Source organism: Neofelis nebulosa, chromosome 12 (genome assembly GCF_028018385.1).
Source record: "Neofelis nebulosa isolate mNeoNeb1 chromosome 12, mNeoNeb1.pri, whole genome shotgun sequence".
Taxonomy (NCBI): Eukaryota; Metazoa; Chordata; class Mammalia; order Carnivora; family Felidae; genus Neofelis; species Neofelis nebulosa.
The window spans coordinates 39,515,519-39,539,002 of record NC_080793.1 but is presented as its reverse complement, the minus strand read 5'-3'; the positions used below and the strand labels follow the sequence as shown (position 1 = coordinate 39,539,002).

Sequence of the window (23,484 nt, the reverse complement as noted above, 5' to 3'; positions counted from 1 at the left end):
ATTTCTTAGTGCTGCCAAGGATTAATTCAGCCAATATTGAGCATTACTGTGCCAGGCAAAAGATCAGGCTATATTTCACTCAAAGGCAAATTAGAACACTATAAAACTTTGTTTTTTTAAGTTTGTTTATTTTGAGAAAGAGAGCGAGCAGGGGAGGGGCAGAGAGGGAGAGAATCCCAAGCAGGCTCTGCACTGCCAACGCAGAGCCTGATGGGGGCTCGCACTCACGAACCGCAAGATCATGACCTGAGCTGAAACCACGAGTCGGACACTTAACCGACTGAGCCACCAAGGTGCCCCAACAATGTAAATCATTTAAAAAACTTTCCCCACTCATTTGTACCTAATGAGTGCTAAACTTAAAAGGAGGCATAAAAGGTCTACACAAATAAGGTCTCACTTTCTTGAAATGACACCTGGCACAGCCCCTCCAACATCAACATAAGCGCACTCAATACATCTTTGGTTCAAACATAAAAGACACCCCATTTGCAAAGTATTTTCAAGAGTTTTACTGGCTTTTAACTGGTAAGGATGCACATACCTAAAAAGACTTCTCTAAATCTCAGGTCCTTTTCTAATTTTCTTCAGAACAACAGCACATTTTCAATGCCAAACCCTCAGAGATGCCAAAGCGGAATTCTCATAGTGGATCCTACAACTAAGTTCTATCCAGAAGATGAAGATGATGTTCTCTGGAGTTGGCCAGAACGCATGAGAAGGCACAGCTAAGAAGAATGAGTGGACAGTGAGGGCAATGAAATGAGATCCTATCAATACCTGGCCTTTTTACATTCAGTCTATCCTTCTAAACAGGAACTGACTTCCTGCTAGACTAGAATGTTATGTCCCACCCTCCATACTTAACTAGTAAATATGTTAACTAGATGAGCACTTATTTACATTTTTTTTTTTCAACGTTTTTTTTATTTATTTTTGGGACAGAGAGAGACAGAGCATGAACGGGGGAGGGGCAGAGAGAGAGGGAGACACAGAATCAGAAACAGGCTCCAGGCTCTGAGCCATCAGCCCAGAGCCTGACGCGGGGCTCGAACTCACGGACCGCGAGATCGTGACCTGGCTGAAGTCGGACGCTTAACCGACTGCGCCACCCAGGCGCCCCACTTATTTACATTTAAAAACAAAACCTCCAAAAAAGGTGTAAAGTTTATTAACATCTAAAAAGAATGGACCAGCAAAGAGCTACTGAATATGGGATAGTTACTTATTTACAATTTTACTGAAGGAGATACGTCTTAATCACCATTTCAAATAATCAAAGAGTGTAACTCTCTTCTAGAAACAGCAGTATTTCACTCTCCAGGTAGAAGACTACTGAAAACATCAAATGACCGCCCCAATTAGAAACAGATAAATGAATACCTTAAAAAAATATAAAAAGGGTAGCTGCTACTTGAACATGAATTTTCACAAAATTATTCTTGTGCCTAATTCAGACAACTGCTTAGAAAAGGTAGCCTAGAAAGAAAAAAGCAATACATGAATATTTCTTCACTTAAGTACATGCTCTCAAGCGAGTTGAAGAAAAGTGGAATTAGGGTTTCCAGAGCTTTAGAAGTCCGTCTTCACTGTAGGTTGCAATCAGATTCTGATGAGGGTGATGTGCAATACCGATCACATCCTTCTCGTGAACCTGGGAAAAGTAAAGCACTGATTTAGGGGATATAGGTCTATAAAAAAGTGACTCTGAAGAGGTTTCCAGAGCTGAATGGAAAGGAGGAAGAGTGAAGCTTCACTTCTCACCAAAGCAATCAAACCTAAGGCAGCCTTGAGGATGGCTAAAACACACATACCAAAAACTCAAATGAGGTTATCACACTGCTGGTTCGCCAATTTTTGTACTGTTTTTCATAATGTGTGAATAATGCTTTGTCCCACGTCACTTTTGCATGACAGCTGATCCTACTCCCAATCCCTATTTTGTAAATTCTAGGCCAAGACAGTAGCTAAGACCAAATGATTCCTTCAACTCCATGAACTTGTATTTTCCAGGCCCCTCAGCTGGAGAACACTCTCCACCTCATATTATTTTGCTCACACCTGAGATCTGTACTGGAGGCTTCATAGGGCAAGTGTGCCAAGAATCATGTGATGCAAGAGATTATATTCTAATATGGTATGTATATCATTTTTTGTATGTTCACCATACTATACTTCCAGGACCACAGAAAACTACATTTTCCCTGTCCCCCTTGCATTTGGGTTGTGGCCATGTGAGTGAATTCTAACCAAAAAAGAATGAGGAACAAAGTAATATAAACTACTTCCAGATGGGAGTCTTAAAAACATCTGGCATAGCCCTCCAGCTAGTTTTTCTCCTCCCGAGACCTTGGAGTCCACATGTTCCAAATGACACAGCTAAACAATGGAGGAAAACTACCCAACTATCACATTGAAACAAGAAATAAACTCACATTGTGTTAAACTACTAAAATGTGGGGATTGTTTGTTACAGCAACTGGCATTATTTACTCCTTATAGTGGCTTGTACAACACAGAACTGCTAAATACACCATAAATCAATTTGACAGGATAGTGTAAAAGTAATTTGCCTTTGAAAGGACATGGAGAGAACTAGCTATACCTGTCACTGTCTGATCCCCTTGGGGAAGATATGACTACTATAACCAGCCCTTCCTTATTCTCTGCTTTATGTACACCCATCCTGTCCACTTGCTGAGGGCTCACTGAAGGATGACTTCTGAGAGGAGGTAATTCCATAACCATTACTTATGGGCCCTTTATTTTATTTAGTGATAGAATTTTTACATTTTTTATACCAAAGTTCACACTTACAGCAGTCTGGAAAAGGTTTACTTCAGAGTTCAGAAAGATACCAGTATTAATGAAATTTCTTTAGATGGCCTTAAGTCAGTAATACTCACTGTCAAAGTTCTCTCCAGTTTCCCAGTGACTGTGCTGAAACAATAGAGCACAAAGTCCTCCCCTACGCAGTAGATCCATTCACCACGGGGAGATAGGGCACAGCAAACAAAATCACCACCTTCTCTCTTACCAGAGCTGAAGCTTCTGACAATCTAGATCATACCATACCCCAAGACAAAAACAAAACATCTGGATTAGCAGCAGTTCTAAAGCAGCAGTTTTAACTGACATCCTTATACTGTTATTTTGCATTCTGGTTTTACGGTCATTGATCATTAGATCACCAATACCACTCATTGTGTGCTAAATCCTCTGGCCTGGGAAACGGTCCATGGATAAACTATCTCAAGTTAATCATGTGTCCCAAGTTACCAATCCCTGCTCTTTAGTCTATGGAGTCATTTTACCCTGAAGCAAATTCATTGCCACCCAATTTCTAAATCTATACCACGATTCTCAATGCTCTGTGGACTTACACTCTGTCATTTCCTCTATCTAAAAGAATGAGGTGCTCTCCTCATGCAAGATGGAACTCTGTCTCCAAGACCTTGCTTGCTCTATTTTACACACATCACCATAAATCAAGCTGAGAAAAACCAATCTCAAAAGGTTAGAAGGTTGGGGCGCCTGGGTGGCTGAGTCAGTTAATTGTCTGACTTCGACTCAGGTTATGATCTCACAGTTCATGAGTTCCAGCCCCACGTCAGGCTCTGTGCTGACAGCTCAGAGCCTGGAGCCTGCTTCAGATTCTGTGTCGCCCTCTCTCTCTGCCCCTCCCCCGCTCATATTCTGTCACTCTCTCCCTCAGAAATAAACATTTAAAAAATTATAAAAAAGAAAAGTTATAAGGTTACATACATATGATTCCATTTTTATACCATTTTCAAAGTGACAAAATCATAATAATGGAAAGCAGATCAATAGTTACCAGGGCTAGGGTTATGGGGGGGAAGGTTTGACTGTAAAGGTATATAGCATGTAGAAGTTCCTTTGGGGGTAGAGAAACAGTTCTGTATTCTGATTGTGGTGGTAGTTACATAAATCTACACACCTGACAAAATTTCATAGAGCTATTAACTTGTCACCTCAAAATGAATGCATTTAAAACTAGCGAAATCCAAGTAAGGTTTGTATTTCAGTTCATTATATTGTATCAATGTCAACTTCCTGGTTTTGATAATTGTACTATGATTATCAAAGATGTTATCACAGGGGAAAGGGTGGGTACACAGGCACTCTTCGTCCTATACAAACAGGAACGTAGGAAGTGGGCAACTATAGCTATTATGCGGGGGCCCAGTAGATACTGCAGACCAGCCATCTCAACCATGGGCTCTTTGTGTTAGTTAGTTAGTTCAGTCAATTTATTTATTTATTTAATCTCTTCACCAAACATGGGGCTTGAACTCATGACCCGGAGATCAAGAGCTGTATGCTCTTCTGACTGAGCCAGACAGGTGCCCCTCAACCATGGTTTCTAAACTACAAATGTATCAGTGACAGGGACTAATGGAATGGAGAGCGAGTTGTAGACACCAGCCCCTGGTTCTTCTCCATGCTCAGCAAGATCCCCAAGGGCCCAAGTCAACATTTCAGTAGCACAACACATTCCTAGGGCCTGAGACCTCAATCTTGACACTCCTCATGTCGTTGGCACTGCAAAAGTGAGGTTCCTTGGGAGACATGCAGGTGCCCTGATTACAAATACTTATCATGAAAGCACTGTTGCCCTTCTCCTATGAGAGTTCCACCTTAGATCATGTGGTAACTAGGAGATATCCCAAATTAGTAACCCACATACTGTATCTCCCTTAGTCAGACCGGCATTGTTATCTACAACAAAGGTTTGAATGGGTGGGTCCACTTACAAACACAGATTTTTTAAATTTTTTAATGTTTATTTATTTTGAGAGAGGGAGAGAGAGAGCACATGCACCAGTGGGGGAAGAGGCAGAGAGAGAGGGAGACACAGAATCCGAAGCAGGCTCCAGGCTCTGAGCTGTCAGCACACTGAGCCACCCAGGCACCCCAGATTTTTTTAATTTAATATTTTTTTAGTAATCTCTACAGCCGATGTGTAGCTCAAACTCAAACCCAAAATTAAGAGTCACATGCTCTTCTGACTAAGCCAGCCAGGCACCCCATGGATTTTTTTAAAAAAATAAATACAGGGGCGCCTGGGTGGCTCAGTCGGTTGGGCGTCCAACTTCAGCTCGGGTCACGATCTCGCGGTCCGTGAGTTCAAGCCCCACATCGGTCTCTGTGCTGACAGCTCAGAGCCTGGAGCCTGTTTCGGATTCTGTGTCTCCCTATCTCTCTGACCCTCCCCCGTTCATGCTCTCTCTCTGTCTCACAAATAAATAAAGGTTAAAAACAAAATTTTTTTTAAAAAAATAAAAAAATGCATACAGTATAGTACTATAAATGTATTTTCCCTTATGATTTTCTTAACATTTTTTCCCTAAGCATGTTATTGTAAGAATACAATACATTGTAAGATTACAGTATATAATATTAAAACATGCAAAATATGTGTTAGTCAATTGTTATTGGTACAGCTTCCAGTCAACAGTAGGCTAGTAGTGAAGTTTTGGGGGGAGACAAAAGTAATATGCGGATTACTGTGCAGCGGGTCGGTGCTCTAACCCCTGTGTTGTTCACAGGTCGACTATATAAGGTTTTGGGAGTGATGAACCCATATTTGGTTACTGGAAGGGCCAGGACCAAGACTTAATGATTTGCAAATGACCCACAGGATCTGTGCAAGGGCACTTTCGGAGCACTCACCTGCCCCTGCATGTTCATGATGACCACTGTATTCGATCTGTTGCACACCACGAAGTGCTCTGGATTTTTAGGAAGCAGGATCACACTGTTGACAGTGATGTCTGTCCCTGCAGTGCTGCCCAAAGATTTAAAGGTATTTGAACATTCTGTGGTCTTCATATTCCAGATCTATGACACAAAAATTCAAGGCATAAACATTTTTTGGGTATAAGAATGTCTAAAGTTTTGGGGTTTAAAAAAATGAAAATGTGATTACTAAAATCAAATAAAACTGACTCAAAAAAGCTTCTTGATTTTTAGTCCTATCAAATACCTAGCTTTGCCATATACATAGTAAGTAAGCTGTTACCATCTGTTTGCTGATTAATGGGTATCAACAAAAGTCACAAAGCTATTTAATAAAACCTTTTAAAACCTATCTTTTCTTACAAAATTCTCCTAATTGAACTACATATCTTTAAAATTAGCTATGTGTCAACCCTGCTACTGTCAACCGGAAAGCTAGCCTCCTCTGGACATCAAATCAAATGTGGGCTTTTAGAATTAGATGCTTGGGACCCTATCCTGCGACTGTAATTTGACAGCTCTAGGGCTGTCTAGGACATAGGCATGTCCATTTTTAAACAGCTCCACAAATGATTCCAACGTACAGCTGGAACTGCTGAACAGAAGCCACAATGTTGACACTCACACACGAGGATCCACAAAGTGGAAGCCACTCTTGGCCACGCGTATTATCTCTCCCAGCCCAGCATCTCTTTTGGTAATAGTTCCCCACCCTAATGCTTTTTTTCACCTTGCCCTTCTGGGCTATTATAAACTGAAGGGGTTAAATCAGACATCACAGTTATTGAAATCTGTGATGTGCTCAGAGAAGGAATGGACCAAATATTGCACGGCACTGTCTGGACACCACTCACTCAATGAGGTGTATGTATGTATGTATGTGTATACATTTAAAGTCTCAAAGGCATGGACTATGTTGTGTTTCCTTTGTACTTTCAACAGAGCTTAGCAAAAAATGGATGTTGAATACCTATCAACAGGAGGAAATTACTGCCCCATTAACTGCCACAGTGTTTATTTTCATAATAAACATTGTTATCATCTGCCCTAATCTCCTCTCTAAAGCCTGGCTGCCTAGAAGAAAAATGAACATTTCAGGGATCAAGAGTTCTAAGGCTTCCAGTGTTTTCTGTCCAAAAAGTCAGTGAGATGCTTACCCAACTCACTGAAGGACTAAAGGAAAAGACCACAAAACAAAGCTAAATAGGCCACCTCCCACTGGCATTTTATAGACTGTAAGGCCCATATTCAAAGCATAAAGAGGGCAAATCCCATGACTAAAGTACTAAGAGCTCTGTATGTTTCCCCATCCGTCCTGAGAAAGACTTCTCCAATCCTCAGGTTTCTGGTTCAATTCCCAAGCCAGAACAAGCAATTTCAGAGGGTGGTGTTTTAGGTATTTGTGTTAAAATGTTTCAGTCTTCTGCCAAACTACACACTTACATAAGGCAATTTAAAAGCAGGTCCAGAATGTAAATGGAGTGTCTCAAAGATCTCCAGCAATTTTCTATTTGGATTTCTCATCGTTTCTAGGAATTGAGGCCTGCTATTAAAATAACTGAATCTCTTGGGGCGCCTGGGTGGCGCAGTCGGTTAAGCGTCCGACTTCAGCCAGGTCACGATCTCGCGGTCCGTGAGTTCGAGCCCCGCGTCAGGCTCTGGGCTGATGGCTCGGAGCCTGGAGCCTGTTTCCGATTCTGTGTCTCCCTCTCTCTCTGCCCCTCCCCCGTTCATGCTCTGTCTCTCTCTGTCCCAAAAATAAATAAAAAATGTTGAAAAAAAAAAAAAAAAAAATTAAAATAACTGAATCTCTTAAGGTACTGAAGATGTATTACTTTCAGCTGAGCACTGAGAACAGTAACTATTTGAGAGAGGGCTTAGTTCCACTCTACACCTCTCCTGCCCCTCTGTAAGTGCTGTCAGGAAGGCCCCTAAATGTGGGGGCCCAGGCTGGGGCAGGGAGGCTGTGCAACAAAAAAGAGATTTATTCATCTGGTCACTAAGCACTTTATAAACTTGACTATTGTGGGTGAACCATACCTTTAACAAGACAATTTAACCACTATACATGGGGGATGACTTACATCCAGGCCTCCGTACCCTTCCTCTTTTCCTACAAATGATAAATGTTTTGATTATGTAGATTTGAAACTCCGGGTCCTTCAATAGGGATTCCCCAGAGAATATTACTATTGTCTCAGACTCACCTCATTTATGGCTAAACAGCTAGTAAAGAAGTTTACTCCATCACAGTCATCACCATTATCACCACTGAAAACTCTTCAAAGGACAAAAGCAGAAACCCCAAAATAAACCAGGAGCAAATACTTAACCTTTACAGTGCCATCAGAGGATGCACTAATAATATAATGTCCATCTTGTGTAAAAGTTGCTTCATTAACAAAGGAGGAATGGCCACGAAATTCCTTCAGGGTTTTCCCAGATTTTAAACCATGAATTCTATCACAAACAAAAGGATATGAAAAGAACAATTAATATTCTATACATTACAACTGGGACCGAATGTTGAATATACTTTCAAAGAATTATAAAAGCTCAACTTATAATATCATGGGGAGAAAGAGGATTATGCAATTAGGTATGCAATATAATTTTCATTATGTCACACAAAACCAAAACAAAAGCTAGGCACAGAGACTGCAAGAAAACATGCCAATAATACCATAGGCTTCTGTTCAGAGACAGATTTGGCTATATTTGTAATATGCCCTCTATGGTGATTCTGATGCAGGTGAGCCCAAAATCACACTTCAAGAAACACGAAACACAGCTATAATCCCTTTCTAATCTCTCTTCTGGGTAGACTCAAATGGAGAAAATAATAATGAGGTCTCACATATCCTCACACTCTTCATATAACACCATGCTAGTGAAAACATAAGGAATCACTAGTACCTCCCTCCAGCACTTCATCATAGCAAACTCAAGTAAGGGCAGTGTAGGGACTTTTACTTACCTAATTGTCTGGTCAAAAGAGGCACTAAGGATCTGGCTGCTATCCTTAGAAAAGCTTAGACAGGTGACACCTTTACTGTGTGCTCTTTCAAATCTCCTTAAACACTGTCCACTCTGAATCTTCCATACCTTTATTAAAAAAAAAAAAAGTAAAAACTTGTAAATAGAGTGACCTACTCTAGCCTGCAGAGTCAAGCAACATGCAATGCTCAATAATGTACTAAAAAAGCATTAAAAATGCATGCTAATAGCTGAATATGTCTGCTTCACAATGTGCAATAAGTGAATCCTCTGAAATTTAAGCCTCTTTCCTTGTAAATTATTAACAAAAATTTAGACTCAAAGTTCACTTAAGCAGAGACCATTTCTGTATTTTATCTAGCCCTGGGTGTCTCACCAGCAATTAAATACAAACTACGTCTAATCAAATACAGAGCATCCTATTCCCTAAAAAAGCCAAAGTACAATACATCATATAAGGTGAGCCAGGGTGATACAGCAGAAAAGGTGTGATGAGCAGACCTGGACTGAAGTCCTAATCTATCGCTTACCAAATGTGTGACCTTAAACTGATTACTGAACCTTCCTAGGTAGAGTTTTTATTAGAATTAAACAAGAAAAAAGTAGTTAGCATAAATTTCATGTTCAACAAACAATACCTATTATTAAGCTATCACATGTAAAACACTACCTCATTGCAGAGGTTTCAAAATGTCTATATGTGAAAGTTTCTGCCACTAATAAATACCTTGATTTTTCCATCTTGGGCCCCAGTTGCTAACATTTCTGTATCTCTGCTAAAACACATGCAGAGGACAGCATCATCCATCATCATAAAGTTATCCTGGGCCTGGTACTTAAGATCCTAAAGGAAACAAAGATAAGCAGTTACTAAAATAACACAAAACCCCCAGTCATTCCAGATCTCTAAACTTACTAAAAGCAGAGTAATGGATTGTGCCTACTCTAAATTTCCAAAGCAAATACTAGTGCCATGCACACAGGTTTCTAATGAACTGACAGTGCTAGGAATAAATAATTTTACACAACCTAAAGTAATACTGTAAAAAAAATTCCAACATAATACCCTACATCTTTTTGCTTACTGATCTTTTTTCTATGCAAAATCCCCCTACAATTTCATAGTGTACATTTTTTTAAGTTTATTTATTTATTTTGAGAGAGACAGCATGAGTGGGGGAAGGCGAAGAGAGGGAAGGAGAGAATCTCAAGCAGGCTCCACACTGTCCATATAGGTTGATGTGGGGCTTGAACTCATGAACTGTGAGATCATGACCCAAGCCAAAGTTGGATGCTTAAGCCATCCAAGCGCCCCCATATTGTACACTTTTAATATATGTGAATTTATTTGAGACACGATGTGAAAAAGCAATGTCTTTTCCAAATTGCCAGCTACTTTTCCTAAAACCATGTATTGACTAAAATCTGCTTATTTGTGATGTTTCCTTTGTCATCCTTATTGTTCAAAATAAAGTAACTTTATTTTTTCCTAATTAAAAAGTAAGACTGTGTCATGGTTTAAAAAAAAAGAAGCAAACTATAAGGAAACATATCAAGTAGAAAGTGAAAATCACTCATGAATTCACTATCCATGGAGTGGAAGTTAGTACTCTATGGTAAAGATTACATTTTAAACCAGTAGATATAGTCAATAAATACCTATTTAGGAAAAAAATTAAGTTGAATCTACAGCAACTTCATCCCCCTAAACAAATTCCAGATGGATCAAAAATTAATATAAAATACGAAACATGAAAAGCACTACAAGTTGCAGAAGAAAAAGATGGATAAATGTGATGACACAAAAAAATTTCAAGTCTATAAAATAAAATGATGGGCAAAGTCAAAAGACAAAAAGTCACAATTGAAAAATATATGCCATACATATTACAGAGACTGATTTCTTCCAGCTATAAAGAGTTCCTAAAAATCAGTAAGAATCCAAAAGAAAAATGGGCAAAGGATGTGAAGACTTCACAGAACAGGAAATACTCCTGGCTTCTCACATATAAAAAGATATTTAACTTCATTCATAGTAAGAGAACACACAATTAGTACAATTACTTAGACACTACTTATATAGCTAAGGTATTGCTACATACCTTATATGTAAGGTATTGCTTACATATACCTAGAAATTCCAGGAAGGTTACATAAGAAACTGATAACCCTGGCTGGTCCAAGGAAGGGAACTGACCAGCTGAGGGAACAAGGGTTGGAGCAAGACTCTTTACTGAGTAACTTTTCTATTTTATAAAATGTTGTATCAGATGTATATATTATCATTTAAAAAATAAATTTATACTATAAAAATAACAGAATTAAACAAAACTAGATAATTCTCCCACTAGAAAAGTTAATATATTTTAAATACTTCACCTTTCTGATTTTTCCAGTCGTAAAGTTCCAGACTTCAATGAATCCATCAACAGACCCAGTGACCAAATACTGACCATCTGGAGAAAATCGAGCACACTCCACATGTGATTTCTGACCAAACTGTTTCAAATGAAACAATGAAACAGATGTATTTTTATCTAGTTGACCTTAAAACAATTTTCATTTTAACCTTTTGCGAAATCCTGCCCTAGCACAAAGTCATGGCTGGCCTATGTTACAGAGTATCGGAGGAGCATTTCTGTATCTGGACACAGAGAATGGATATATTTTCTCTGACCAGTTTTAGGTCTGGCTCTCAGTTGAATCTAGTTTTTTTAATGTGAAGTTGGTATTTCCAAAGCGATGTAAAAAACTATTTAAGCACAGGACTTGGAACAAATAATCCTATTAACTTAGTAAGTTTTTACCTGAAGCAGCTACTATTAGCATAACTTTCACACTCAACTTAATGAGATAATGTTGTACAAATATGGGAAAAAATCCATTTTCTTCAAAATAAATGTCTGTTTTCCTATACTACTTTGTAAACAAATTTTCCATCCTAGTTCTTTTCATGACCTTTATTTAACTGATAATGTGCGGCTGACGAACACTAGAACTAATTAAGGTGACAGAACATTTGCCTAGGTGATGTATCCTGAGCATTTACAGCAATGATGTTCCCAAGAGACGAAAACTACAGAACATTAGATGACAACAGAGAAAAGCTCTATTATGAATTTCATTTTAAATGGCAAAAAAGGAAAATGTATATGAAAGAAAATCTTAGCCCAGCAGCATAATTTTAATGGATTTCTTTTTGTCTCAAGGCTTCAGGCAGGTAAATATGGTACTGCTCAAAGATATCTTTACTGCTCAAAGATATCAAAGATATTATATATTCAGAATATATATTATATATTCTGAATATATAATCCAGGAAAGATAAATTCAAAGCTAAATTCAATCCAGGAAAGATAAATTCAAAGCTAAATTCAATCCAGGAAAGATAAATTCAAAGCACTAAGCCAAAGTCCCAGATTGGAGGAACATGAAATATTTTAAAATCCATGAATTCAGTAAGAGCACAAACCAAGAGAAAATGTAATATAAAGGAGATGCGAAAGTAGCAAATATGCTTGTAATTCTGGGAACTGCAGCAACTACTTGATTGTGCCTTTTCCTAGAAAAGTCTCAAATTAAAAAATTTAAAAAAACAAGAACGAGCCCTGAGATGATAAAATTATTTTCCTCAAATGCCGCACTTGCCTACTTTACAATCCACGCCTGGTACTTTGCCTGACACGTAGCAGGCAAAAACACCAATGTTGAACAGGACAAATGCACAGAAAGTTCATTGTTAGTTCCAAGCTTAACCAAAGAGCTAACCATTTTTCTAAATGAAGGCTTCCTGGGAGGAAGTGCAGGGCAGATGATGGGCCAGCTGCCAAATTTATGTCCACTTGGTTATACATCTGAGGTGTGTCACTGCCAGACCCCAGCAGGACCCCAGTGGTCACCAGCAGCAACCCTGAATGTTGTCAGAGCTGGAGAATGAGTTCTGCTCCCAAACCCAAGCTCCTGGCACAGGGCTTGGCTGAGCAAACACATGGAGTCCCCAACAAATGATTACAAAAAGGCTGAGTATCTAAGATCCTACCTTAATGTGCCTGCTCAGTTGGGTAGGAAATTTTTCTTCTTCCACATCTTTGACAGCTGCTTTGCCTCGGAACAAATCTATTGTCATGCCAGGAGGAAGCAACCCCTGGTGCTGCTGCCACTTCAGTGCCTATAGAAAAAAAAGTACAGCAATCTAACCTACAGATCTTTTAAGATCTAGTCCTGATTGCTCAAAGCCAAGCCTGAAAGGATCAGGTTAACATCCAGACCCAAATATCTTTGGCCATTCAAATATAACATAAGCTATGTGACTCTGCGTGTCGCAGGAAGACAGGCTGATCTCAGTGGGGAAGGGAATTCTGAGAGCCAACAGGTCCATATTTCCGTATCTATTTTCTTATAGGTTTGACTCTTCTGTTATAAACTTCTAAGCTTATTTATTTTGAGAGAGAGCAGGAGAAGGGCAGAGAGGGAGAGAGAGGGAGAGAGAGAGGGAGAATCCCAAGCAGGCTCCATGCCATCCACTAGGAGCCCAACATGGGGCTAGAACCATAAACCACGAGATCAGGACCTGAGCCAAAACCAAGAGTTGGATGCCTTAACCAACTGAGCCACCCAGGTGCCCCAACTCAACATAAACAAAATTTGGAAAACAAAAATCTCCCATAGTTCCAACATCCAAATACAGCCACCATTAGTTAGCATTTTATGTATACCTTCCAGTGTTTCCCACTTTACATGTGTTTAATTAACATAATTATACTGTAATTATACCCTATATAAAATGTTATTTTCTTCTATTTTTACCTATCATATCATGCAATGACATACCTATCATTTATGGCTGTCAAATATACCCTTTCTGGTGAATGTTTAACAGTTTAATTAATATATTAATGGACAGCCAACTGCTACTAGTTTTTCACACAGCTAAATAATACTGCCATAAGGGCGCCTGGGTGGCTCAGTCGGTTAAACACCTGACTTCAGCTCAGGTCATGATCTCACAGTCCATGAGTTTGAGCCCCACATCGGGCTTTGTGCTGACAGTGAGGAACCTGCTTGGGATTCTCTCTCTCACCCTCTCTCTGTCCCTCCCCGTGTGTTTTCTCTCTCTCTCTCTCAAAATAAACTTAAAAAAAAATAATAATGCCACAACAACACTTTTGAACAATAAGGCCTTTTCTATTTGGGGGATAATACTCACTTAGAATAGATTCCTCGAAGAGGAATTATTGAATCGAAAAAAGAATATGAATGGTTAAGCCTCTTGCTACACACTGACAAACTGTTTTCCCAAAAAGTTGCAACTTCAACAGTGTTTATGACTGAATATGGGAAGTGGGAAAATCATGGATTTTGGAGACAGTCCTAGGCTGTATCATTTGCCAACTCTCATTTTGACTCCCAATTTCCTCTTTGTGTTTACTGTTTACTCATGTTCTCTTCCCTCTTACCTGTTGTATTTATACTACTTTTCCTATCAATTTGTGAGCTTTTGATGTGATCCAGGTATCTGTTTACAGTTGCCAAAAAGAATGTTCTCCCAATCTAGTTTTGATTATAGCTTTAGAGATTTCTATCTTAAGTTAAACTCTTAAGTCATTAAATTTGTTTATCTTTCCCTTGGTGCCTACTCCCTAAATATAGGAAGTCCTTCCCTATCAAAAAGTTTGATACATTATTTTCTGGTTTTTCTATTTTCTTTTTTTCAATTTTTTAATGTTTATTTTATTTTTGAGAGAGAGACAGAGAGTGTGAGCAGGGGAGGGGCAGAGAGAGAGGGGGACACAGAATCTGAAGCAGGCTCCAGGCTCTGAGCTGTCAGCACAGAGCCCGATGCGGGGCTCAAACTCATGAACCGTGAGATCATGACCTGAGCTGAAGTCGGATGCTTAAGTGACTGAGCCACCCAGGCGCCCCTGGTTTTTCTATTTTCTGACATAATTTTCAATCTATCTGAAATTATACTGTATAAAACAGGAGAAGAATCTGATCTGACCTTTTCCCCTCATTCAAACGTGCCCCAGATTTATTGCAAAGAGGCTATTTATATCATTATTAATCACTTGCATCTTGTGCTATTTATAAACATCTCTTACTCTAGGTAGCTTTCAGTAACAACAATGCTAGTAATATTACTACTAAAAAAAAAAAAAAAAAAAATCACCAGCAGCAGCTCCCATTCACTGATTGTAAAACAAGGTGCCAGGCAGGGGTACCTTTGTGGCTTAGTTCGGTTAAGTGTCCAACTTCAGCTCAGGTCATGATCTCACAGTTTGTGAGTTCAGGCACCGCATCGGGCTCTACACTGACGGTGTAGAGCCTGCTTGGGATTCTCTCTCCCTCTCTCTCTGCCCCTTCCATATGCACGCTCTCCCTCCCTCTTTCTTTTCAAAATAAACAAAGTTAAAGGGGTGCTTGGGTGGCTCAGTTGGTTAAGCATCCGATTTCGGCTCAGGTCATGATCTCGCGGTCCGTGAGTTCAAGCCCCACATCGGGCTCTGTGCTGACAGCTCAGAGCCTGGAGCCTGTTTCAGATTCTGTGTCTCCCTCTCTCTCTGACCCTCCCCCATTCATGCTCTGTCTCTCTCTGTCTCAAAAATAAATAAACATTAAAAAAAAATGTTTTAAAAATAAACAAAGTTAAAAAAAAAAAGTTTACAAGGTGCCAGACAATACAGGAAATGCTTTAAATGCATCATCTCATTTAATCCTTACTACAATACCATGATGAGTAAATGGAATCAGAAAAGTTAGAGAGGCATCTGGCTGGCTCAGTCAGTGGAGCACGCAATTCTTGATCTCGGGAGTTGTATGTTTGAGCCCCCCACGGTGGGTGCAGAGATCACTTAAAAAAAAAAAAAAAAAAAAAAAAGTCCTGAAAAGTTAGGTAATGTGCCAAAAACCACATTAGCTGGTAAGTGAGAAAGCTCAGATTCTAACCAGAATAAACATTTGTTCCAATTTGCCTTTGACAGTGTCCTGGCACGATGATCAGTGACTATCCCAAATGGAATGATAAATTCTATGGTCACCCTAATTCTAACTGACGTTAGAGTTTATGCTCCAAAGTAATCTCTACTGCTTCTCCCAGAAAAGAGGAGGCTGGCATGATGGCATAGCTGTTGGTACAAGCAGCTCTACCGCTAGTCCCCAGTTCTTAGGATGTCCAACTTCTTTAGCTTGCACATACACTTTATATGAAGAAACAGTACCAGGAGTTCAGGGTAATTTCAGTTCCATAGACTCTGAATTACCTGTCCCAGCAATGCCATGAGACGAGATGGAGGCACCACACTGACCTCCCCAGCTAAGGCCTGGGCAATTGCTGCTCTTCTCTTCTCTTTGCTACTTCCATCTGGGTATGCCTGAAAAAGGAGAGGGAGTAGTATTATTTCTAAGAAGCGGCCACAGGATATGAGTGTGCTTATTTAAAGACAACAGTAATAACCAATCAGAAACACTAAAAAAAAAAAAAAAAAAAAAAAGATAAGAACAACCTAGTTTAAGAAGGGATTAATTATATTAATTAGTTAAGATGACTTCCCAGTTCTCTCCACTTGCATTTCAAAAGTATGAGCTGAGAGAGAATTGAGGTCAGCCAATCCACACCATTATTTCCAAGAAGAGTCCAAGTAAACCACATCAAACCCAGCATTGTTTTTCCACTTTTTTGAAAAATCTGCAGAGCTGAGGATTCTTTAAGTAATTCTTTGGTAATTTACGACTCCCAGCCCAGAAGTTCTTCACCACCTCTAAGCTGAATACTGTGATGGTAATCTAAATTTCTTTCCTTTATCCTCATGGTTTCTGTGTGTTTACCCTAACTCCCCATTATCCAGTACCTATTAAATTTTTTTTCCTCCTAGACTAGTATAAGGCTGAGTGAGAAACAATGAAACTATACATATAATGAAGTTTGGGAAAAATAAAAGAATATGAGTCACCATGCTCTACAAGTAAGCATAACTGGCTAAGACAAAAGCACGAGCTTTCTAAGAACTACAAGAGTTGAGAGAAAATTGCCCTTGTTGGGCCAAGGGACACAAACACATAGTGAATATACTAGCAGTCAGGCAGCACTTCAGAGTCAAATAAGTACTTGGGCTAATGTGGAAATTATATAGGAATAAATCTTCTGCTTCTTTACTTATCAACATAAAACCGTCTAAAATGGGGTGTGTAGGGGAGGGAAGACCTTCAAATACTCAGAAAACTGAACAAGATTATTCTCTTTAATACATGTAAATTTCAACCAACATATATAAACAGAAAAGTATCATTTTCAAAAACTGAATCAAAATCACAAACAGCACCCAATAAAATGATAAAAAACATTACATTGTTTCTAATGTTAAAAAGAGTTTCTAGTCATACCTCACGAGGATCAAAATAAGACCTGGCCAAGAGGTTCTCCAAATGAATATACCGCTCTGGCTGTGTTTGTTTTAACATGATCATGGGATCAGTCTGTCTCAGGAGTGACCTTGCAGCCCCCAATTCACGCAACTCTATCAATTCCAGAACAACCTGGACAAAATTAAAAGAAAATGTCTGTTTTATCGCATTCTCTTAGTACTGTTTCTTTTTCAGTACAATTTCTGGTTCAGAAATGGCCTCCTAACATGATTTCTAGTATTAGGAAATGTTCCTTCCTCTTTCACTAGCATTTTCAGATGGACAACTGAAGCAATTATAAGTAGTAACTTCAGGGCACCTGGATTGCTCTGTTAAGCCTCTGACTTACAGTTCATGAGTTCAAGTCCCGTGTCAGCTGTGCTGACAGCTCAGAGCCTAGAGCCTGCTTCAGATTCTGTCTCCCTCTCTCTCTGTCCCTCCCCCACTTCCACTTGATCTCTACAGAAAAATTTAACATACATACATACATACATACATACATACATACATACATACATAGTAACTTCAATCTTTCAACTTCCATCCTTCATTTTTATCCACCCATTTCCACTCCTCTCAGGCTTCTTGTTCCGAATATAGAAGCTGAAGAAAGCTAAAGATAAGAATATATCCATGGGCTCCAGAGAAACCTTTCTCCAGTTAGCTAAATTTTCTTTGAGGAATTACTGAACTCATGTGGACTATAAATAAACACAAACCAACTATCCTATTTTTATTTCAAACAACACTATATTCTTATTTCCAGAAAGCCCATTCTGTTATCATACAAATGTATAATAACTAATTTGTATGATCTTTGTCCTGATTTTCTGGCACGGAGCTTCTACAAACCTGGGAATTTCCCCAGTGATAGGAATATCTTCATTATTAACGAACTCCTTGCATCACACCTGAGTTTATGCTAAGATGACAGCTCATGGAAAGGGCTGGTTGCCTGAAAGACCAACCTGGTGATCAGAAGATTGAGGCTTTGAGCCAGCCCAACCTCCAAGGAATGCTGGGGAGCTAAAGGTTGAAAGAAATTTCAATAAAAACCCCAAAAGAGCTTCCTGGTTGGTGAATATATTAATAAACCAGGTGAGAGAAACACTCTGATTCCACAGGGAGAGAGCATTAGAAGGCATAGAGAGCATTCAAGACCCTTCCAGATCTCTTTTATGTGTCTTCATTTGGCTGGTCCTGATCTGTATCCTTGATAATAAAACTATAATCATAAATGTAGCACTTCCCTGAGTTCTGGGACTCATTCTAGTGAATTATTAATTCTGAAGGGGTCACAGGGACCCCCAGATATGCAGCCAGCTGGTCAAGAGTGTGGGTGGCCTGAGACCCCAAAAAAGTACAGCTTGTGTCTAAAGTAAGGGCAATCTTGCAGAAGACTGAGCCTTTAACTTGCAGGGTGTATGCTAACTCTGGGTGGTTAGTGCCAGAACTAAATTGTAATATACACTAGTTGGTGTCAAAACAGTTCACTTAATGATCACTTAAAAAATAAATTTAGGAACACTTGGGTGGTTCAGTTGGTTAAGCACAACTCTTGATTTCAGCTCAGGTCATGATCTCGTAGTTCCTGAGATTAAGCCCTGCATCCAGCTTTGCATTGACAGCATGGAGCCTGCTTGGGATTCTCTCTCTCCCTCTGCTCCTACCCCATTCGCACATGCACACACATACACGCACAGTCTGTCTCTCTCTCAAAATAAATAAATAAACATAAAAAAAATAATTTTAATTTAGTATAATCTTGGCTTTTAAAAAAAAGAGGAAAAAAATACAAAGTAGCACTCAAGCCTTGACAGTGTTAGTTTTAAGGGCTGTTACAGTCCCACAGTGCTTCATAATGCTTCCCAGTGAGGGGGCCCACAAAAAACCAATTCAAGGGGACTGGCATCACCTCCCCTCTTACCTGTTCATAGAGGTCAATGAGGGTTTTGTCTGGCAATTTCAGAGATTGTATGGCCTGTAAAACAGTATCCCAATGGCCACTATTAATGTCAGCCACAAAACTCTCAATGCTGTCCACGGTATTCAGAGACACCGTAGTCTCTTCCTGTAACGTGGCTAACGCCCGATGTAAACTGTTCTCCTTCAGGTACTGCATGATAAGACGGATCACACTGGAAAAAGAAAGCAAGTCACCTAGCTCAGGAATCCTCACTCACCAAAGAGGCCACACAGTAAAGACCACCCCAGCTTATGTCTTCTATTCAACCATCCTCCTTTCACTAGTTACTTCCCACTTCTTTATCATGTAAATATAACTTTTCCAAAATCACAGAATCTAAGTTACAAGAGACCTTGAGGATCACCCAGTCCCACCTTCACCCCAGAAATCCAAGAACTAGGTTTTGGAAAGGGGAAATAATTTGTCCAGGGTCTCACAGTCAGCTAGAAAGGTACCAAGGTGACGCTTCCTTCCAAGACCCAAGATCTTTTTATTATGCCAAGTTTCTTATTAATTTGTATGATTATATTGTACACTTTTGTGAACTATTTAAACCCAGTCCAGTCATTGACACAACATACTCTAAATGCTTGTAGGATGATTTGGTCTACTTTTTTTTAATGACAACCAAAAAATATGAATTGGAGATTTTCTCACTAGGGATTGAACACAAATGAGAAGAACTATATACTGTATGTAAAAGCAAAACAAAGTAACACCTACCCACCACCTTTATTACCAAATTTTTAAGACATGTAAAAAAAAAAAAAAAAAAAAAAAAACATTGTGGATTCACTTTCACAAGTAAAAGAGGAGCCAGGCAATTTCCAAATATTGAGAGAATAAGCAACCACTTTCAACATGTGACAGAAAACTTAAAAGTCATTTATAGTTAAATATAGTTATTTATAGTTAAAACTTCTTGCTCTTGGACTTAATAATAAGGAATCTGGTGAAAGATCTGTTCATACAGACTATAAAACTTCACTGTACAATGCTGTGATACACTGTTTCCCTTCTTTCTTTAAAAGCACATGTGCCTCACACTGTATTTCTACTGGACAGTGAGAATACAGTAGGTCAGACTGTCCCAGTTGGAAGGGATTTCAGACTGGAATTTAGTCAATTCCCTCTATCAGGTAGAAATAATAAACATAAAACAATGACCAATGTTTATTATGTATTTTGTCCCAAGCATTTTAGACATTGATTCATTTACTCCTCAAAACAGGCCTATGAGGTAGGTATTACCAGTATATCCATTTTATAGATGAGGATTTGACCAAGTAAAGAGATAAATGGAAAAATGAAGGTTCAATCTGACAGTGTGGCTCTTGAGCACATATCCCTGACAGGAAAGCAAACACTCTTCTTAAAAATTCCTCCAGAAGGAAACTGATTACTGCTACTTGTAGTAGTCTTTTCTCTCATGACCCCTTAAGAGATACTGAGGTTTAGATCACTGCTATTCTAGTACCTACTATCCTCCTTAGCACACTTCCATTTGCACTCCCAAATAAGACATGCTCCCTGTAAAGATCTATTGTGTGACATACCTCAAATCAAATTTACTTTCTTCAGACACAATGTACAACTGACTCTTGGACAACATAGGGGTTAGGGGCACTGACCCCTGTACGGTCAAAAATCTGTGTTTAACTTTCAATTCCCCCAAAACTTAACTGTTAATAGCCTGCTGTTGACCAGCCTTATTGATTGAAAATGTTACAAAGAAAATCCTAAGGAAGAGAAAATACACTTACAGTACCGTACTATAAAAAATCCTCAGATAAGTAGACCTGTGCAGTTGAAACCCATGTTATTTAAGGGCCAACTGTAATACATAAAGACCTAAAACCTTTGGCAATAGGCTGGGATTTGAATCAGAGTTCTGTCAGTTACTGTGACCTTGAGCAAGTCAGTTAACATCTCTGTGCCTGTTTCCTCATCTGTTAATAAATATACCTACCCTGTAGGGCTAGTGAAAGGGTTGACTATACTGTTTACAGTGCAACTAGCACAGAAAATACTGAATAGTAGCTATTATTGATAATAAAAACATGGTAGGGGCATCTGGCTGGCTCAGTCAGTAGAGTGTACGACTCTTGATCTCAGGGTTGTGGGTTCTAACCACACACCGGGTGTAGAGGTTACCTAAAACTAAAATCTTAATTAAAAAAGGGGCGGGGGGCACCTGGGTGGCTCAAGCGGTTAAGGGTCTGACTTCGGCTCAGGTCACCATCTTGCAGTTCACAGGTTAGAGCCCCACATCCAGCTCTGTGCTGAAAACTCAGAGCCTGGATCCTGATTCGGATTCTGTTTCCCTCCCTCTCTCCCCCTGCCCCACTCACGCTCTTTCTCAAAAATAAACATTAAAAAAATTTTTTAATTAAGAAAATAATAATAATAAAACATGCAGCAACCCAAGGATGGGAGAATGGTCAGTGTATACTATTTACTTAGACCCCAAAGCAGGGAACCCTTTCCAACTCCTGCCCTGACTTAGTAGTTGTCTTAGTTACCAGCACTATCACTATTCTTTGCTTTATTTTTCTCCACAACACTTATTACTATCTGTTAAGTCTCATATTTTACTTATTGTTTTTGTCTGTTGTCTGCCTTCCCTATCACTATGTACATTCTTTAAAGGCAAGGATGTTTGTGTTTTGTTCAGTACTGTATTCCCAGGGTCTAGAGTAGTACATAGTAGACTTCAGTATTTGTTGAATGAATAAACCTCCCTTCCTCCCGTGGCAGATCTTCAGAACAAGCCCTCTCCCTTTCTTAGGCTAAGGACACAAATGTTATGTCTGCTGGTTTAATTAGTAAGAGTCGGCAAGGGCAAAGTAGAAGGTGGAGTCCTGAAGAAGTTCACTGAAGACCTTCTTCAGTCACTCATTAGCTCCCTTCCCCTCCAAGTCGATCATTCTTCTGCCCCAATCTTCAGATTCTCTCTCTTGGTCGCTACAGAGAACTCACCGACTAACCAAAACTCAGCGCCAGATAGCGTCTGATAAAACAGTTAATAGCTCATTCATTCCAAAGGCAGTAATTGAGCCTCTACGGTGTGTTAAGCTGTGGGACTAAAAGGGAAAGGAGCTCCTAGGCGCCTACACAGGTTAGTAGGGTGGCTAGAGAAACAGTGACAATACTGGGTAAGTGCTGGGCGGAGCAAAGCTGAGGGGACATGTAAGCACAGAGGAAACGAATCATACTGTTTAAGGAGGTGCGGGAGAGAAGGAAGGCTTAGAATCCAAGCTCCCTTGTGCAGGTAATTAGACTGGAGTCCAGAACGGATGGGCAATTTGATCAGTCACAGCGCGCGCCAAGAGTCGGCGAAGGCTAGAACTCAGATCTTCAAGGCCTATCCTTCCTCCTAGCCCCGTGCAGTATCCCATGGGGCTTTAGACTTCTCATCCGCCACTTTCTTGTGGGCCCGCCTCCGAGGTAGCCAGATCCAAGAAGCATCTTTGTGGGCCAGGAAATGTCCCTCCACTCCCTAGGCTCTCAGAAGCCTCTCCCTGAGCATCTTACACCCCACACCCTTCACCTCCCGGCCCCCGCCACTTCGCCAACTTCCGCCACCGCAGGACTCACTCCGAGGACTCGATTTCGATCGACATAGCGTTATCTTCACGGGCGCACAGGCCACTCCACTCTTAGACCCAGTCGCGCAACACACCAACGAAACCTCCGGCGGCCGCCTTACACCACTTCCGCTCGACGTCCGACGTCCGCTCCGGGGACGACATGCGCCACAGAGGGGCGTGGAGTGCGTGAGGGGCGGAGCTTCAAGCGAATGTTAGGCGTGCGTGTCTGCATGCTTGCTAAGAAAAGATTTATCCCGGAGCGCCTGGGTGGCCCAGTCGGTTAAGCGTCCGACTTCAGCTCAGGCCACGATCTCGTGGTTCGCGAGTTCGAGCCCCGCGTCGGGCTCTGGGCTGATGGCTCAGAGCCTGGAGCCTGCTTCCGATTCTGTGCCTCCCTCTCTCTCTGCCCCTCCCCCGTTCATGCTCTGTCTCTCTCTGTCTCAAAAATAAGTAAAAACGTTAAGGGGAAAAAAAAAAAAGATTTATCCCCTCTCCTCCCTGGGGGAAAGCTACTTAGAAGCACCGGTTTGGAAATTTTCTTTCTTTTGAGGGAAATTAGTTGACTAGGTTTCAAAATAGAATTTGCAATACCTGACTGGGAGGTGTTTTAGAATACAATCGAAACTAGCCAACATTTGCAGGAAGAGTTAATTGAGAAGAAATAAACAAACATAGATTTAAAAGAATAATAAGACTTTGAAGCTAAAACAGTTTAATCAGTCTAATTATGGAAAGTTTGGGAGACGGTTGGGATTTGTATACCCACTTCTT

The 23,484-nt window shown here is 40.0% G+C and overlaps 1 protein-coding gene across 2 annotated transcripts; it reads right to left on the bottom strand.

The window, feature by feature from the left end:
* Positions 1 to 1,149: 1,149 nt before the first annotated feature.
* On the bottom strand, positions 1,150 to 22,880 carry SMU1 (SMU1 DNA replication regulator and spliceosomal factor). Of its 2 annotated transcripts, none has more exons than XM_058695127.1 (12): positions 22,721 to 22,880; positions 19,085 to 19,295; positions 17,137 to 17,289; positions 16,017 to 16,127; positions 12,797 to 12,925; positions 11,137 to 11,256; positions 9,485 to 9,601; positions 8,738 to 8,865; positions 8,094 to 8,220; positions 5,695 to 5,862; positions 2,907 to 3,059; positions 1,150 to 1,654 (listed from the first exon to the last, which is right to left on the bottom strand). In XM_058695127.1, exons 1-12 carry the CDS (start codon positions 22,744 to 22,746, stop codon positions 1,556 to 1,558), a joined length of 1,542 nt encoding a protein of 513 aa, XP_058551110.1. In that variant the 5' UTR covers positions 22,747 to 22,880; the 3' UTR covers positions 1,150 to 1,555. The 2 variants fall into 2 exon arrangements, with proteins under 2 accessions (XP_058551110.1, XP_058551111.1); XM_058695128.1 differs by lacking the exon at positions 22,721 to 22,880 and adding an exon at positions 22,339 to 22,565.
* Positions 22,881 to 23,484: the final 604 nt, after the last annotated feature.

What these genes read in the sequence shown, in the direction of transcription:
- SMU1 (XM_058695127.1), bottom strand. Translation starts at nt 22,746, where the DNA reads ATGTCGATCGAAATCGAGTCCTCGGA. An exon ending in TCATTGACCTCTATGAACAG is followed by an intron (nt 17,290 to 19,084) that starts GTAAGAGGGGAG and finishes AATTTTGTCCAG; the next exon opens with GTTGTTCTGGAATTGATAGA. An exon ending in AACTGAGCAGGCACATTAAG is followed by an intron (nt 11,257 to 12,796) that starts GTAGGATCTTAG and finishes CATTTGAAACAG; the next exon opens with TTTGGTCAGAAATCACATGT.